A 19,006-nucleotide genomic window follows, 5' to 3' on the forward strand; every position below is an offset into this window, starting at 1 on the left:
CCTGTATTAAGATTCGCTTAAGTCACAAGTTACTGCATTTAGCATCAAACCTTTTAAAAAGCTGCAAGTACACTTTTATTTTAGCGTATTATGTGAGTTAGAAGACAACAGTGAGAGGGCACTTTTGATAAGTATTCCATACTTTAAATTCAGGGTCTTATAACTGTAACTGTTACATTTGGCATGAGTTATAGTTTTCTCTCTTCTGCCCTCTATTAATGGTGCTAAAAACATTGAAATTATAAAGTATTGGCAGCAATTAATGTTTTAACTACATGATCTCTTTGTTCATTGGGGAAAAATTTCTTATCATTTTTGTTACTTACATTCTTCAGCCTGACAGAAAAATATTTATTCTGAAAATTTGATTAAGTTGGAAATGTGAAAAAGTTTTAATAGGTAATTTGCTATTAATTTGATAATCCATAGATTCAGATGTTGGAAATCAGTCTCCTGGTATGATCTGAGGATCAGCCCGAGACTGTCTGCTTTCAGATATGATTTTTATTTAAGATTGTATTTGATAAACCAGTTGTAATAATTCATAGATTTATGCTTGAGATGAATTATTGGTTTTACAGAAAAGATAAACCTATATACAGTTCTTACTGTATATAGTAAGAACTGATACAATTCTTATGTTGGTAAACCTTAGTTTAATCATGAACCAAAGAGCTTACTCTTTAAAAAAAAATTATTGAAGTGTGGTTGATTTTGTTGTTTAGACATTACGTCATGTCCACAATGTTGATAATTTCTGCTGTATAGCAAAGTTACTCAATTATACTTATAATACTTTTTTATATTTTTTCCCATTTTGTTTTTTCACAGTATGCTGAATTTAGTTCCCTGTGCTATACAGTAGGGCCTTGTTGTTATCCATCCTACATACAGTAGTTTGTATCTCCTAACCCCAAACTCCCAATCCTTCCCTCTCCCACATCCTTCCCCTTGCCAACCACAGTTCTGTCAAAGAACTTACTCTTGCTTTTTAGTATTAATTCAAAATTATCTAAACTTTAAATGTCAACTTTGAGTGAAACTTTTAATTGAATATAATAAATTTCAAATAATTTTGAATTTTTAAAATGTTGTTTCTGTGGAAAGAAAGTTTATGGAAAAAGTGATTTTGCTAGGGTCTTTTTGAACCTAAAAATTATATAAACTATTACTATGTTGAGAGTTATTAGAGCTGATTATGACAACCTTTGTCTTTTAGTTTTCTGTACTGTGATTTACAAGCCTGTACATTGGGGTAGTTCTTTACCTTTCATCTCAAGAGGCAGTGTGAAAATGAAATTTGAATGAATGTATATTTTCTCCTCGTGGACTAAAACAGTCTTTGAATTAGGATAATGGCATTCATAATTTATGAAAAAATCTCAAGAAATATAAAGGTCATTTTCTAAATTTTTATTGTTGTTCTTTTAAGAGTAAAATTCCAGTTGGAATTAAAGCTGGAAATTCTAATAAGGTAAGTCACTTTTCTTCATTAAATATTTCTGCTTTACGTAGTGAAACTTGCCCCTTACTGCTTGATGCAGTTGCAAAAGAGAACCATAATATGGTTAGCTGAGAACGGACACGTTTTTGCCTGAAAATCCCAAATCCCTAATTTTGTATTAAGTCATGAGGTGTAATATATTCTTACAATTAAATTATATAGCTTCTTTTTAAATACTTTAGTTCTGTTTTTAGACCTTCTAGAAGAACTATAAAACATAACTACAGTGTCAGTTTACCTAATCAGCAGGTGTTTTATCAGGCATGTGTTTTTACTCCTCTTTTTCATACCCTGTCTCTCTGCTTCCTAATGCTTTTGCTCTCTATTCTGTTCTTATACTCTCATTTGCAGTCTTTTCTGCTCATGCTTTTTATGTATTTTTATTTCAGATCTAAAATAAATAGTATAAAGATAATTGAAATTCCGTCTGAACTCTGTCCAGTCCCATTATATAATATTATTTCCTCCCTCCTTAGAGCTAGCCACTCTGCTGAAGTTGTCGTGTATCCTTCTGTGATACTTTTTATGTTATATTATACATGTATCTACAAGTAATATGTAGAACATTTACTTGAAATTTTTAAAACTTTAAATTTATATTTTGTGTTTCTTCAAGTTAAAAACATTTTTTGCTTAATAGTTTTACTCAGTATTGGCTTTTAACATTTTGTCTCTGCTGATATATGTAGATTTTGTTCATTTTAATAGCTGTAGAATACTCAGTTGTATAGATATTTGTATGATTGTGTGACTAGCCATTCCTCTGTTGATAGACATTTCAATTGTTTTCAGGTTTTTGCTATTACAAACAATGACGCACTGGCATCTTTGTCTTTCGTCGAATTGTGCACATATGTAAGAGTTTCTTTAGGTCTATATTTAGAAGTAAGATTTCTGGGCCAAAGGGTATGCCTATCTCAACATTATGAGAGAGTACCAAATAACTTTCTAGAGTGATTCTTGTTTTTATTTTTATTTTTTATTTTATTTTATCTTTTTTTTTTGAGAGTGATTCTTGTTTTTAAATCTTGCTCTGGATATAGATTCAGCAGTAGGACTGCTGGCTCAAGGATTTATTCATATTTGCAGCTCTACGTAAATATTAAGTTACTTTCTCAAGAGTCTTCTCAGTTCACATCATCACCAACATACCACTGCAAATTGCTACATTGTAAATGTCTTTGCTTACTTATTAGGTGGAAATTTGTGACATATTTTCATTTGTATTTCTTCTCTGTGTTAGGGATTTTGATGATAGGATGTATCTATATTTAGTATATATTATCATTGACAAATTGACTCTTCTGCCAGTGGAAAATGAAATAAAGGTAATAATTGTCACTAAACTTACTTATTATGAACTTCCTTTCAGTACTCAAAAGTGGCAAATAGTACCAAAGAATTAGAAGACTGTGAGCAAGCTAGTAAACTGGGAGCAATTAACAGCACATTAAGGTAAATTTTATTTTAGTAGTGTTAAGAAAATATTCTCTTGTTTAATTTATTTGCATTAGAAATCTTTGATTTTTTCTTGTGAATTTGATTAAACACTAGTTTCAACCAATTTTTGAAAGGAAGAAGTTATTCTTTATCCTAAATTCCATGATAGCTTTCCTTCTTCTTGTCTAATTTGTTCTTAAATTTCTGTCATCACTAATGACTATGAAAAATGAAAAATTCAGGCAGTTTCTCAGCTAACAGGGTTTATGGGTCATTCTTTCTGATTATTATAGAAAAAGAAACTTGAATCTCTAAGTTTTTTTTAAACAGTAATTCATTGTGGGAAGGAGAGGGTGAGATGATTTAAGAGAGTAGCACTGAAACATACATATTACCATATGTAAAATAGATAGACAGTGGGAATTTGCTGTATTCCTAAAGCCAGTGCTCTGTGACAACCTGGAGGGGTGGGATGGGGAGGGAAGTCTAAGAGGGAGGGGACATACATATACCTGTGACTGAATCATGTTGATGTATGGCAGAAATCATCACAATATTATAATTATCTTCCAATTAAAAATAAAATTGATAATTCAATCTATATGTTACATTTTGACTATTAAAGGTTTCTATTAACATAACTGTTACAATGCATGAATTTTTTTTTCTGTTGACTTTTCTTTATTTGCTCTAAGTACAAACCTGCTTTTGAAGGCCAACATAAATAATTTGTAAATGGTCTCAGATAATGCAGTATAAAATAACTGAGCAGAAGGCAGTATTATAGAAATTCTTCTTATTTTTCTTGTTTAGATATGTAGTTGTGTACTATAAATGTTAAAGACTTAATAAAGTTAGCAGTTTTATGTATCTGATTTACTGATGAAAATTCTAATGTAGAAAATTAGAAATGATGGTATAATAAACACTCATATATTCACTACTCCAAATGAATAAGTGTTAACATTATCTACCATGTTTTTGAGAACAATGTCAAAGACAAATTTGAAATTCCATATGTTTATTCTTCAGTCCCTCTTTTCTTCCGTATTTTCTTATAAGTAAAGTTAGTGTATATCTAGTCCATATTTTTGTTTTTAGTTTATAATATAAACTATATGTAGATACATAGATGTAGTTTGTGTAGAAGATTTTATTTTTCCTTTATGTAAATTATATGTGTTAAATAACATTCTGAAACTTTCTTTTTACACTGCACATTTTGCTTTCTAGATATATTCATGTTAAAACTAAGAGATTTGCCTCGTTCTTTTAGCTGATGAATGGTTTTCATCATATAAAGTAAAAGTTGCTCAGTCATGTCCAACTCTTTGGGACCCCAGGGACTATCTACAGTCCATAGAATTCTCTAGGCCAGGATACTGGAGTGGATAGCCTATCCTTTCTCCAGGGGATCTTCCTGACCCAGGAATCGAACTGGGGTCCTCTGCATTGCAGGTGAATTCTTTACCAACTGAGCTGTCAGGGAAGCCTAGTGTTCATCAGTGGGAAATAGACAAGTAAAATATGGTATTCCCCTACTGATGAACATGTTTTACTTTTACAAATTATGCCACTTTGAGCATCCTTGATAATTTTTTTTATATACACCAGAAGTGAAATTGTTGAATCTTAGGATTGCCCTCTTACAGCTGCTCTTTTTTGTTTGTTTGTTTATTGGCATATTTGCTTAGCTGTTCTTGATATTGCCTAACAGCTTTCTAAAATACTTGTGTGGCTGTGTGTTGCCTCCAACACCAAGAACTTGTTTTGTTGTCCACATCTTTGACAAAAATTGATGATGTTTAACTGTGAAATAGTATCTCATTTTTGTTTAATTTATATTTTGTTGATTACCAGTGAGTTTGGGCATTTTTCCCTCTGTTTATTGGGCATTCGGGTTTCTTATTCATTCAACAAATGACTGCCAGGCACTATCCTAGGGATATAGCAGTATACATGAGAAACAGATTCCTGCCCATGTGCAGCTTAAAACAAGTAAAGTCAATGAGAAGTAAGTCAGATGATGATGAGTGCCAGGGAGAAAAATAATGCAGGGAAGACTGTGAGAGAGGCCTTGGAGTAAAGGTGCTTGCACTGTTTTAAATTGGTGGTCCAGTGGTTAAGACTCTGCCTTCCAATACAGGGAGCCCACTTTTGATCCCTGGTCAGGGAACTAAGATCCCACATGCCTTGAGGTGCAACAATAGATAAATAAATAAATAGTCCAAGAAGACCAGAATGATAACAGGCAAAGTGCTCTTGAAGGCATGAGTCATAATATGGCTGCAGGGGAGGGAGTGGTGGTGTTGGGGTTGATGGGTGGCTGGGGGTTGAGTACTCCAGGCATGCATAAAGGTTAGTAAAAGGCCCTGAGGTTGGAGTCTGCCTTTACTTCTTGAGGAATCACATGGCAAGTGTGGCTAGAGTACAGTGAACAAGAACAAAATAGTAGAAGAGAAGATCAAAAGGTGCTGGGGGAGGAGTGCCAAGGGCAGTGTAGGGTGGAGATCTCATAGAGTCTAGAAGACACTTAACTATGAATATTGATTTCAGACTGAGTGGAATGAAAAATTACTGGAGGATTTTGAGAGATTGGGTTTGGCGGAGCCAGGTCTGTGGAATCCTGGTTGTATGGCTGTAGTATTATCCTTCTAAGACATGATGGTGGTTCAGTTTAGACTGGAGTGATAGCAGTAGAACCCCCAGGGAATTTGACTTTGGAGAGCAGTGGGATTTGAATCAGTTCAGTCAGTTCAGTCACTCAGTCGTGTCTGACTCTTTGTGACCCTATAGACTGCAGCATGCCAAGCCTCCCTATCCATCACCAACTCCCAGAGTTTACTCAAACTAATGTCCATTGAGCCAGTCATGCCATCCAACCATCTCATCTTCTGTCATCCCCTTCTCCTCCCACCTTCAGTCTTTCCCAGCATCAGGATCTTTTCAGATGAGTCAGTTCTTCACATCAGGTGGCCAAAGTATTGGAGTTTCAGCTTCAACATCAGTCCTTCCAGTGAATATTCAGGACTAATTTCCTTTAGGATGGACTGGTTGGATCTCCCTGCTGTCCAAGGGACTCCCTAGAGTCTTCTCCAACACCACAGTTCAAACACATTAATTCTTCGGCGCTTAGCCCTCTTTATAGTCCAACTCTCACATCCATACATGACTACTGGAAAAACCATAGCCTTGACTAGATGGACCTTTATTGACAAAGTAATGTCTCTGCTTTTTAATATGCTGTCTAGGTTGGTCATAACTTTCCTTCCAAGGAGTAAGCATCTTTTAATTTCATGGCTGCAATCACCATTTGCAGTGATTTTGGAGCCCCCCAGAAAAGTCTGTCACTTTTTCCATTGTTTCCCCATCTATTTCCCATGAAGTGATGGGACCAGATGCCATGATCATAGTTTTCTGAATGTTGAGCTTTAAGCCAACTTTTTCACTCTCCTCTTTCACTTTCCTCAAGAAGCTCTTTATTTCTTCTTTGCTTTCTGCCATAAGGGTGGTGTCATCTACATATTTGAGATTATAGATATTTCTCCCAGCAATCTTGATTCCAGCTTGTGCTTCATCCAGCCCAGTGTTTCTCATGATGTACTCTGCATGTAAGTTAAATAAGCAGGGTGACAATATACAGCCTTGGCATACTTCTTTTCCTATTTGAAACCAGTCTGTTGTTCCATGTCCAGTTCTAAGTGTTGCTTCCTGACCTGCATACAGATTTCTTAGGAGGAAGGTAAGGTGGTCTGGTATTCCCATCTCTTTCAGAATTTTCCACAGTTTGTTGTGATCCACACAGTCAAAGGCTTTGGTGTAGTCAATAAAGCAGAGATAGATGCTTTCCTGGAACTCTCTTGTTTTTTCAGTGATCCAGCGGATGTTGGCAAGTTGATCTCTGGTTCCTCTGCCTTTTCTATAACCAGCTTGAACATCTGGAAGTTCATGGTTCATGAGCTGTTGAAGCCTGACTTGGAGAATTTGAGTATTACTTTACTAGCGTGTGAGATGAGTGCAATTGTGCAGTAGTTTGAGCATTCTTTGACATTGCCTTTCTTAGGGATTGGAATAAAAACTGACCTTTTCCAGTCTTGTGGCCACTGCTGAGTTTTCCAAATTTGCTGGCATATTGAGTGTAGCAAAGGGATTTGATTACAGAACTTTATACAGGACTGGGGAAACAGACCCTTGGAGGGCACAAACAAAATCTTGTATGTACCTGAACCCAGGAGAAAGGAGCAGTGGCCCCACAAGAGATTGACCCAGACTTGCTTGTGAGTGTCCAGGAGTCTCTGGTGGAGGTGTGGGTTGGTGGTACTCTGCTACAGGGTCAGGAGCACTGAGTGTGGCACTGCATGCCTGGGACCACATGCACGGGACCTTTTGAAGGAGGTCGCCATTATCTTCATTACCTCCACCATAGTTTGGTCTCAGGTCAAATAACAGGGAGGGAACACAGCCCCGCCCATCAACAGAAAATTGGATTACAGATTTACTGAGCATGACCCATCAGCAGAAAAAGACCCAGTTTACCCCACAGTCAGTCTCTCCCATCAGGAAGCTTCCATAAGCCTCATATTTTTATCCATCAGAGGGTAGACAGAATGAAAACTACAATCACAGAAAACTAATCAAACTGATCACAGAAAACTAATCAAACTGATCACAGAAAACTAATCAAACTGATCACATGGACCACAACCTGTCTAACTCAGTGAAACTATGAGCCATGCTGTGTGGGCCACCCAAGACAGATGGGTCATCATGGAGAGTTCTGACAAAACGTGGTCCACTGGAGAAGGCAGTGGCAAACCACTTCAGTATTCTTGCCTTGAGAACCCCATGAACAGTATGAAAAGACAAAAAGATATGATACTGAAAGATGAACTCCCCAGGTTGGTAGGTGCCCAATATACTACTGAGAAGAGTGGAGAAATAACACCAGAAAGAATGAAGAGATGGAGCCAAGGCAAAAACAACGCCCAGTTGTGGATGTGACAGGTGATGGACGTAAAGTCCGATGCTGTAAAGAACAATACTGCACAGGAACCTGGAATGTTAGGTCCATGAATCAAGGTAAATTGGAAGTGGTCAAACAGGAGATGGCAAGAGTGAATGTCAACATTCTAGGAATCAGTGAACTAAAATGGACTGGAATGGGTGAATTTAACTCAGATGACCATTATACCTACTACTGTGGGCAAGAATCCCTTAGAAGAAATGGAGTAGCCATCATAGTCAACAAAAGAGTCCAAAGTGCAGTACTTGGGTCCAGTCTCAAAAATGACAGAATGATCTCTGTTCCCATGGCAAGCCATTCACTATCACAGTAATCCAAATCTCTGCCCCAACCACTAATGCCAAAGAAGCTGAAGTTGAACGGTTCTATAAAGACTTACAAGACCTTCTAGAACTAACACCCAAAAAAGATGTCCTTTAGTTATAGGGGACTGGAGTGCAAAAGTAGGAAATCAAGAAATACCTGTAGTAATAGGCAAGTTTGACCTTGAAGTACAAAATGAAGCAGGGCAAAGGGTAACAGAGTTTTGCCAAGAGAACGCACTGGTCATAGCAAACACCCTCTTCCAACAACATGATAGAAGACTACACATGGATATCACCAGATGGTCAATACCAAAATCAGATTGATTATATTCTTTGCAGATGAAGATGGAGAAGCTCTATATAGTCAGCAAAAATGATACGAGGAGTTGACTGTGGCTCAGATCATGAACTCCTTATTGCCAAATTCAGACTTAAATTGAAGAAAGTGTAGAAAACCACTAGACCGTCCAGGTATGACCTAAACCAGATCCCTACCGATTATACAGTGGAGTGACAAATAGAGTCAAGGGATTAGATGTGATAGACAGAGTGCCTGAAGAACTAAGGACAGAGGTTCATGACACTGTATTGGAAGCAAGGATCAAGACCATCCCCAAGAAAAAGAAGTGCAAAAAGGCAAAATGGTTGTCTGAGGAGGCCTTACAAATAGCTGTGAAAAGAAGAGAAGTGAAAGGCAAAGGAGGAAAGAAAAGATATACCCATGTGAAAGTAGAATTCCAAAGAATAGCATGGAGAGATAAGAAAGCCTTCCTCAGTGATCAGTGCAAAGAGATAGAGGAAAACAATAGAATGGGAAGGACTAGAGATCTCTTCAAGAAAATTAGTGATACCAAGGGAACATTTCATGCAAAGATGGGCACAATAAAGGACAGAAATTGTATGGACCTCACAGAAGCAGAAGATATTAAGAAGAGGTGGCAAGAATACACAGAAGAGTATTCAAAAAAGATCTTCATGATCCAGATAACCACGATGGTGTGATCACTCACCAAGAGCCAGACATCCTGGAATGTGAAGTCAAGTGGGCCTCAGGAAGCATCACTATGAACAAAGCTAGTGAAGGTGATGGAATTCCAGTTGAGCTATTTCAAATCCTGAAAGACGATGCTGTGAAAGTGCTGCACTCAATATGCCAGCAAATTTGGAAAACTCAGCAGTGGCCACAGGACTGGAAAAGTTCAGGTTTCATTCCAATTCCGAAGGAAAGGCAATGCCAAAGAATGCTCAAACTACTGCACAATTGCACTCATCTCACACACTAGCAAAGTAATGCTCAAAATTATCCAAGCGAAGCTTCAACAATACATGAACTGAGAACTTTCAGATGTTCAAGATGGTTTTAGAAAAGACTTAGGAACCAGAGATCAACTTGCCAACATCCGTTGGATCATCGAAAAAGCAAGAGAGTTCCAGAACATATTTCTGCTTTATTGACTACACCAAAGCCTTGACTGTGTGGATCACAACAAACTTTGGAGAATTTTTAAAGAGATGGGAATACCAGACCACCTTACCTGCCTCCTCAGAAATCTGTATGCAGGTCAGGAAGCAACAGTTAGAACTGGACATGGAACAGTAGACTGACTTCAATTAGGGAAAGGAGTATGTCAAGGTTGTGTATTGTCACCCTGCTTATTTAACTTATATGCAGAGTATATCATGCAAAATGCCAGGCTGGATGAAGCACAAACTGGAATCTGATTGCCATGAGAAATATCAGTAACCTCAGATACGCAGATGATACCACCCTTACGGCAGAAAGTGAAGAAGAGCCTCTTGAGAAAAGTGAAAGAGGAGAGTGAAAAAGTTGGCTTAAAGCTCAACATTCAGAAAAGATCATGGCATCTGATCCCATCACTTCATGGCAAATAATTGGGGAAACAGTGGAAACGGTGACAGACTTTATTTTTGGGGGCTCCAAAATCACTGTAGATGGTGACGGCAGCCATGAAATTAAAACATGCTTGCTCCTTGGGAAAATAGGTATGACCAACCTAGGCAGCATATTAAAAAGCATAGACATTACTTTGCCAACAAAGGTCCATCTAGTCAAAGCTATTGTTTTTCCAGTAGTCATGTATGGATGTGAGAGTTGGACTATAAAGAAAGCTGAGTACCGAAGAACTGATGCTTTCAAACTGTGGTGTTGGAGAAGACTCTTGAGTCCCTTGGACTGCAAAGAGATCCAACCAGTCCATCCTAAAGGAAATCAGTCCTGAATATTCATTGGAAGGACTGATGCTGAAGCTGAAACTCCAATACTCTAGCCACCTAATGTGAAGAACTGACTCCTTGGGAAAGACCCTGGTGCTGGGAAAGATTGAAGGTGGCAGCAGAAAGGGAGTGGTTTAACTTTATTCTCGTAGGAGAAAATTCCATGGTAAATTAAATTGGAGATTTTTATTGGTAAAGTGGTTGTAGTGCAGACAGCCTTATATACTTCATGCAGTGGTTATGCTATGCAGCAGCTTCTCAAATGCAAAATAAATTATTGGCTATGACAGTACCATGTTTAGGAATACCCGATTTATACTTAGTACATAATTTTTTTGCCTTGTTCTTTTTCTTGTTGTGTCGTGAGTAAAGAAGGGTAATAATCCTTCTCTTATATATGCTGCCACTGTGTATTTAAGATAGAGAAAGTCTGAATATAGGTTAAAGGAAATGTAGGTCAGGGTTTATTTTGAGTGTAGTTGTTCCTTTATCAGTTCTCCTGGCCAGAAATCTTGTCATAGATTTTGCTAAACGTGAGGTAATGTGTAAAATGAATAATACAGTGTGATAAAAGTAACATTGATGTTACTAAGAGATGTTGGGTGGAAGATCCTAGAAATGCATTTTTTTATAGTATTTTTGAGTGTAATATAAATACAGAAGCAATTTAAATTAAAAGAATCTTGAAAGTAAATTTAATTCCTACTTAGGAAAAAATAGTACATATTTACTTTGTTTCTAAGTCAACTGAAAAGACCAGCTTGAGTTTTGTGTTTAATTGCATCTTATACATATTTGTAAATTAGTTTTCTGGTCTAAGTAATTATCATTGAACTAGGCCTAAAATAGTTTTAATGTAGTTAAATGAAAATCACTCATGGAAATTAATATCTCTTTCATATCACTTGTTTTAATCATTGCTTCATGTGACCACTAACTGAATTTGTAATGCCATCTAATTAATGAAGAAGTGATCTCAGATCATCCATTTTTAATACAGTGTCAAACTTTTCAACTCCAAATTTAATCCTTTTTCTCTTTTATTCCTCCTTCCCCTAGTAATCAAAGCAAAGAAGCTTTCATTGACTGGGCAAGATATGATGATTCACAGGATCACTTTTGTGAACTTGATGGTAATAAAATTAACTGTTGTAATTACATTATTTTAACTTTAACCCTTTTAAGATACTTAAATCAGTGAAAATACAAAGTTACAGCTATAATACACAGGGTGTTATATGTGGATCTTATTCATAATAGTATTTATTAAGAACTGGTGTTCCAGGCCTTGTGCTAAGTGCCTTAAGTTCATTTCTTAGCTTTACAGCTACACTGATAGGTGTGTATTATTTTATATCTGAGGAAACTGAGTCTCAAAAAGACTAAAAACTTGCCCAAGATCACAGAGTCGCAAGAGGCTGAGACAGGATTCAATCCTAGATCTCATTCCCACACATGTCTTCTTTCCACAGTGACACCCCCATCTCCTATGGACCTTTAATTCAAGCCACTTAGTTATAGGTCTGTGACCATATTATAGAAATGTTCACAATGAAATTAGTTGGAGGTCTCAACAAACTAACATAAAGACACCTTCCAGTATTGGAGAGGACTCTAACTTGATCCCCACAGCCCTGTTTGGAATGGAATAAAGCCAGGCCACGGTTCAATAGTAACTACCATTCCTTTCAGCAGAAGATAACTGACGTGTCTCCTGATCTTTTGTCTACAGGAGAATACTCCCAATAATTGTGTTGCATAGGCTTAGGACAGTGCATTCAGCCTCTCTTTACCGTTTACCTTGGTATTGTTATTTTTTTTGAGGTGGCAAAGGATTTGAGGTTCAAGCACACATAATTAACAGGCAGCAGAATTTCTAAAGCATCTGAAGTGGTCTGCTTTCTAAGAATTTTTTAAAGATTCATATGTAGAATTGTGCTGTTAATACAGTCTATAATGGGATACTTACAGGGCACTTCTCCAATATTATGGTAAATTGAGGAGACGCTAGGAGAGGGAGTGTTATTACCACGGTTTATATGGTTTCAGCAAGGAAATTGTTAAGAAATCTGAACAAAGTTTTTTTGGATATAGTGATAGGCAAATTCATAAAATACCCCTGTTAGGATATTTAGAATTGGCAAAGGTTTCATCAAAGCAAGTCACTATACCCGGGTAAGCACTCACATGGCTACCTACATAAAATCATCTTTTAAAAATTTTAGGATTACATAATTAAAATAACTGGTAGTTTTTATAGTTTGTGTAGGTCTTAAACATGTGAAACCATGCTACTAGTTGGATTACCACTTCTTCTGGGTAATAATGTTCATGTGTATCCCAAAGATTTTTCACATACAATTAAAAAAAAAATACCATCAGAGTAGCTTTGGTATCATTGTTATTTCAATAATCTAAATCATTAAAGCAAAAAACCTAAAGAATGTTCACCCCAGTATATTGGAATATAGCCAAACACCCCTGTTATCTGCTGATTTGTTTTTGGCTTTGTTCTTGTTTGAAAGGAAGATGATCCTTATAGATCAAATAATAGGTTTTTAAATAATTTAGTGGTTTAAGGTAGCCTGCTCTCCCTACCTCTCTATTTATTTTTTTGTTATTGTTTTTTATGCATGGCTTGCTGCTTCCTTTGCCTCAGGTTTCTGCTCAAATGTCACCTCATTAGAGAACCTGCTGTCATAAAATAGCAACCACTTTCCCTCTCTGTCTCTGTGCACTGCTGCCTGCTCTCAGAGCACTAAGAGCTATGTGTGAGACATTATTTAACTGTTTATTGTCTGTCTTCAGCTAGACTGTGAGCTACTTGAGGGCAAGGACTTTGTCTTTTTGTTCATAACTGTGTCCCTAGTGCCTAGAACACTGCCTGGCCATGGTTCATTCCCAATAAATATCTGTTGATTGAAGTAGTTGGTTCGTGTCTGACTCTTTGTGAACCCACACACGGTAGCTCACCAGGCTCCTCTGTCCATGGGATTCTCCAGGCAAGAATACTAGAGTGGGTTGCCATTCCCTTCTCTAGAGGATCTTCCCAACTCAGGGATCAAACCCAGATCTCCTGCATTGCAGGCAGATTCTTTACCTTTTGAGCCACAAAGAAGTGCTAGTTGGTTCATAAATAATGTGATAGATTTTTACTTTTTTATTTTTCCCCTTTCAGCAGGTTCATTAATATGTTAAATATACTGCTTGAAACAGGAGTTTCTAAATCTGGCTGTGTATCAAAATTACTTCAGTGCTTTATAAACTATAGTTTCTCCTTGACTGAGGAAATTATGTTTTAATAGTAAATTGCAGTTTGGGGTAGCTTCAGAGATAGAAGATTGTGGGCTTAGTCCTGAGTCTGTAACCTAATATTTCTGATCTGTGTCCATAAGCAAAAAGCCTGCATATAAAGTTGGCCTGTGCCACCGTTACATTTTAAGAGATACATGGGTCAGGAGGGCTAGAGAATGCAATGTGGCCTCAAAACACTAATACTAAATTAGAGCAGTGAAAGGAAAATTCAATCGGATAAAAGGGGTACTTGAGGAGGAAGAAGAAATATTAGTTCAAGTTGACAAATTTACAGAATTAGATATTTAGACTTACTAGAAATTCTTTGAATCCTTAGGTAATCGTTAGAACAGTCAAAAAGAAGGAATATCTTTGGAGTAGGTTTGTAGAGGGAGGAAGAAGAGAAAACTCTTTGAGGGAAGGATTTACTAGGGATCCAAGAGAACTATCTGAATGAATGAGACAGTTGTACAAATGAAAAGAAATTATGGTTTAGGAAAAAATTAGTTAACATCATGTCACAGGTGACCCCAGGAGTAAGAATGGGTGTGTTTTGTAGGGGACCTCAACCTGTGTGTGCTTTTTCCCACATATGTTCTTCATCCTGGATGTCATGAAATTATTGTCAGTATAGGTCAGGAGTTGACAGACTTTTTCTTTTGTAAATGGGCAGAGAGTAAATATTTTAGATAGACCATTTATATTATATATATTAGATAGACCATAGTTTACATGGTCTCAATTGTAACTGCTCAAGTCTGCCATAATAGTGTGAAAGCAGCACAGAGGCGAATGAACAGACTTGTGTTGCCATGAAACTTTCTTTACAAAAATACACAGCAGACCAGACTTGACTTGTGGGCCATAGTTTGCTAACACTTTCTGTAGGTTAACAAAACCCACCTTTTTCATAATTTGAAAAAGTATTAAATTTTTTAAAACAACTTGTGGTTGAATTAAAGGAATACACATTAAGAACATGAAGAATGTAAGTTTTACTTAATTTTAAAACCTGTATAATTGATTTTGCTCATATGACTTTCTACTCCCTTGAAGTGTATGTTAAATCCATTTACTTTAATATCTGAATCCAAGGATTTTTTTTCTTTACTGTTTAGTTGGTTTAATTGGGTGAAAGGGGTGATACTAATTCAATCTGCACATTCATAGATGACTCTATGTAAGTGTAGGCTTATGTGTGTGCACGCATGTACTTTATACATATGGACACATATATATATGAGTATATATTTATGATATTAATTTAGTATTTAAGTTCATATACATAACTCAGTTTTGTAAGGTGAACTAAGAATGGCTCAAAGAAATTTAAAATAATTAACAGAAATTAGTTATTATAAAGCTTTTAAAATTTTACTGTATAAGTAAAATTCATTAACTTAATTATTTAAATTTTAATTTAATTAAAAATTTTAAAATTAATTAGTCTTAAGTCTTGATTAAGAAATGTCTTTAGACAGTTTCTGTTCTTCCATTTACAAATAAACTGTTTTCTATGCCTTAATTTACATAGTGGAGTATCTGTATAATGTCAGTGCTAGAAATAGAGCCAGTATTCTTTAAAATCATGTTTCCATCATCTGTGAGATACCACTCATTTACTAATGGGAAGTTGAAATTATCTTTGTACTCTTCCTGCATCACAAAAATACCAGGTAGGCATGTGTCAGGATGCTCTTTTTTCCCTTTAGGATTGTGGATAATCTTAATCTATGGTCATTGAATGGCCAGTGAATATTTTTGACTGACAGGTAATGAAACTAAGAGGGACTATATTTTAATACCCATATTTGGTCTTGCTTCAAGTCAGGTGACTATATATTATTATCATTGATTAACACCATGACACCAAAAAGTAGGAAGCATACAAATAAAAGGATACATCTGTGTCAACATACATAGCACTTCAGCCTATGAGTATTATTAGATTTGTGAAGCATAGTCAGCATGAGTTTTGTATAGGTAAGAAAACCTGTACTTCCCTTTTCTACCCAAAATAGGAACCTCAGTAATTAAGATGATTTTTCCTTTTATCTTTTGTATCCCCCAGAGATCTCTCTCAAAATATTGTCCAAATAGTAGAGATGTAGTAAATACTTATTTGGGTTTCAACATGGAAAGTCATTATTTAATTTTAAATGTGCTAGTAAGTTCTTGAAGTTGTGCCTACTAACCAATATTTAACCAGTTAATATGTTAAATAATATATTAACATTAACAATAAATTTGTAACTAACATGGTGTAACTCTGAATGATCAAATTTGAATCTCAAAGTTATTGTACCATTTACTTCCTAAATCCAAGCAGAGAGTAACAGAGAGATCTTTTTTAATATAATATGTACTAACATGTCTCAAGTATGTGTTTAGGTAGCTATATACATGGAGGCGGGCAAACATGAAATATTAAAACAGGTTATGATTTAGTTAGGTCTTTTCAGTCTTGGTGGTTTAAACGTGAGAAGTAATTAGTGCCTCTAATTAAGGTAAGGGATGTTATGTTACTTAAAAGAGCACTGAGCGTCCAAAAGAAAGGGAGAAGTTATTTTTCCTATCTTAAGTTCAAGTTATTATAAATCCTGGGTCAAGGACCGTCACAAGTGTGCTAACCACTCTACCTTTTAACTTGGAGATGACTTGAAAGTGCAGTATTTCTCTAACTTTTGTGTAGCCCTGTTTGCTTTGTAATGGTAAATTTTGCATAGATGGTGACATGTAGATGGTTTTATGAATTGTTCCTTCTTCAGATGAGAGATCTCCAGCTGCTCAGTATGTAGACCTGCTGCTGAATCCCGAGCGTTACACCGGCTATAAAGGGTCCTCTGCATGGAGAGTGTGGAACAGCATCTATGAAGAGAACTGTTTCAAGTAACTGGAGGGGGTAGGGGAAGGAGGAGGATTGACTAGAGGGAAGGTGGAAGAAAGGGAATATTTGTTTCCTTTGGAAAAAATTACATCAAAATGTCAAACCATTTTACATCTGAATTTTGTACTTTTCTTTTTCAGGCCTCGATCTGTTTATCGTCCTTTAAATCCTCTGGCACCCAGCCGAGGTGGGTGTCTCATACATTTTCATGTTTTTGGATATTGTTTACAAAATACCTTTGTAACTATGTATTGAGAAAATTTTCAGCTATTTTGTATATTTGTTAATTTAAATGATTAAAAGAATAAGCTTAGTTCTTAGTTGTGTCAAGATTTCCACATGTCTTTTTATAATTACTGTCCTTTATCGATTGCTTGATATGTGCCAGGTCCTAAACTAGCAGCTTTATATAAAATAAATTAGAAATATGAGTAATCCATATATATTAGAGGTTCTGGGGAACTCCTGAAAATCTGGATGTCCAGGCCTTATCCCATAACAGTTGTCAGAATCTTTGGAATTAGGATCCAGGTGTTGGTGATTTTAAAGCTTTCTAGATGATTCTAGTATGCAGCCAAGTTTGAGAACCAGTGGCTCCTCCTGTGCTTTTCAGACTTCAGTGTGCATACAGATCACCTGGGAGCCTTGTTAAATACCAGGTTCTGCTTCTGTAGATCTTGGGTGAGATGCCCAGGTGATGCCCACGTGCTGATCTGTGTACAACACTCTGAGTCAGAAGGATGCAGAGAAGTACCAAAAAGCTAGGCTGCCACTTGCCACATCAGGCTGTTGAGCACAGAAAGTGTGGCTTGTGTGAAACTAAATTTCCCATTTTATGTAATTTTAGTTCATTTAAATTAAAAAACTAAAGCAGTATAAAATATTTTTGCCCTTAAATAGAATCTTATTGTTTTGGTATAACCATTTTAACTCTTGCATCACAAAGCAAATTGTTGATGTACTGTAATGCATGTATACCATTTACTTTTCAAAATGTGGATACGAGAATACATTACATTTTTATTAGAAAAAAATTTTAATCACATACATGGCTGGTATTATAGTTCTATGCGACAGCATTATCGTACACAGTTGGAGGTTATTCAGTATAAAATTATTAGGCATATCTTCAATCTGTTCTCGACGAGGACCCAAACCCTGGGAGCAGCCCTGTGATTGACATTCTAATGCTTTCTTTAGACCAGGATTGATTTAGGAACTTGAATTTCCTGGTCTAGATTCATCTTTTTAGGCATTTCTCAAAACCAGAGAGATTTGGGAAGGTGGAATGAATGGACTGCTCTCAGATGTGCGCTGTGTCACAGTGTGGCATATAGTCTTCCCAAATTCATTCTGAAACTGCCTGGACAAGGTAATTGGAGTATGAAGACGATGTGGATGGCTTCCTACCCTTTCTCTCTTTTTACTACTTTTACCTCATAGCTTTTCTATTTTCAACTTAAATGTTTTTATTGTAGAGGATTTTATGAAAATTGAAACAATACAAAAATAACATAAAGTAAAAAGAGGACACTCTCCCCCCGGGCCCCCCACCCCACCCCCCCGCCGCCATTCCTACCTGCCTCCACACTTTTTCTCTTCCATAGTACAGTTTGGAAGGTATCCTTCCAGACCTTTTCTATGATAACTTACTCTTTTTTTTTTGGCTGTGCAGGCTTTTCTGTAGTTGCAGCAAGCAGGGGCTACTCTCTAGCTGTGGTGCTTGGGTTTCTCTTGTTGCAGAGCACGGGCTCTAGGGTGCTCTGGCCTCAGTAGCTGTGTTTTGAGGGCTTAGTAGGTTTGGCTCCCGGCCTTTAGAGCACAGCAACAGTTGTGGCGCACAGGCTTAGTTGCTCCATGTCTGTGGAATCTTCCCAGATCAGGGATCAAACCCACGTCTCCTGCACTGGCAGGCAGGTTTCTTGCCACTGAGCCCCCAGGGAAGACCATATGATGACTTGTAAAGCAGAAAGTACAGTTGCTCATTTAGTGAAAGCATCAAATCCTAAGAAACACTTCACTTCCATATTATGATAAACTAAGACTTGAAACTGTAGGAGAGATGAGGAGAGGAAGGAAAGTGCTCAGAGAAAAGGATAGCGGGAGGAAAGAGGAGCAGGAAAGAGAAAGCAAGTATAGAAGAGGGAGACAAAAGACTGGGTAAGGGAGAGAATGGGTCCCAGGTGATGGTGGTGCCCTAGGAAGGAATGGAACAGCTCTTGCTAATACTGTTGAGCTTTCTTCACTCAAACTGTGAATTGTTGATGAACAGCTGTTTAGTATTCTTAACTATGTGTCTTCCACGCTATTCCTGAGCT

At 36.8% G+C, this 19,006-nt stretch overlaps 1 protein-coding gene across 1 annotated transcript in view; it reads left to right on the forward strand.

Moving 5' to 3' along the window:
- ERO1B (endoplasmic reticulum oxidoreductase 1 beta) overlaps window positions 1-19,006 on the forward strand; it is a 61,068-nt gene that overhangs the window by 23,838 nt on the left and 18,224 nt on the right. Inside the window, exons 4-8 of the mRNA XM_018042459.1 lie at window positions 1,433-1,474; window positions 2,877-2,959; window positions 11,567-11,640; window positions 16,570-16,690; window positions 16,829-16,875. Coding sequence (XP_017897948.1) covers window positions 1,433-1,474; window positions 2,877-2,959; window positions 11,567-11,640; window positions 16,570-16,690; window positions 16,829-16,875 — 367 coding nt within the window. The remainder of the gene's footprint in view (window positions 1-1,432; window positions 1,475-2,876; window positions 2,960-11,566; window positions 11,641-16,569; window positions 16,691-16,828; window positions 16,876-19,006) is intronic.

The sequence above is a fragment of the Capra hircus genome, chromosome 28, assembly GCF_001704415.2.
Source record: "Capra hircus breed San Clemente chromosome 28, ASM170441v1, whole genome shotgun sequence".
NCBI classification, from domain to species: Eukaryota; Metazoa; Chordata; class Mammalia; order Artiodactyla; family Bovidae; genus Capra; species Capra hircus.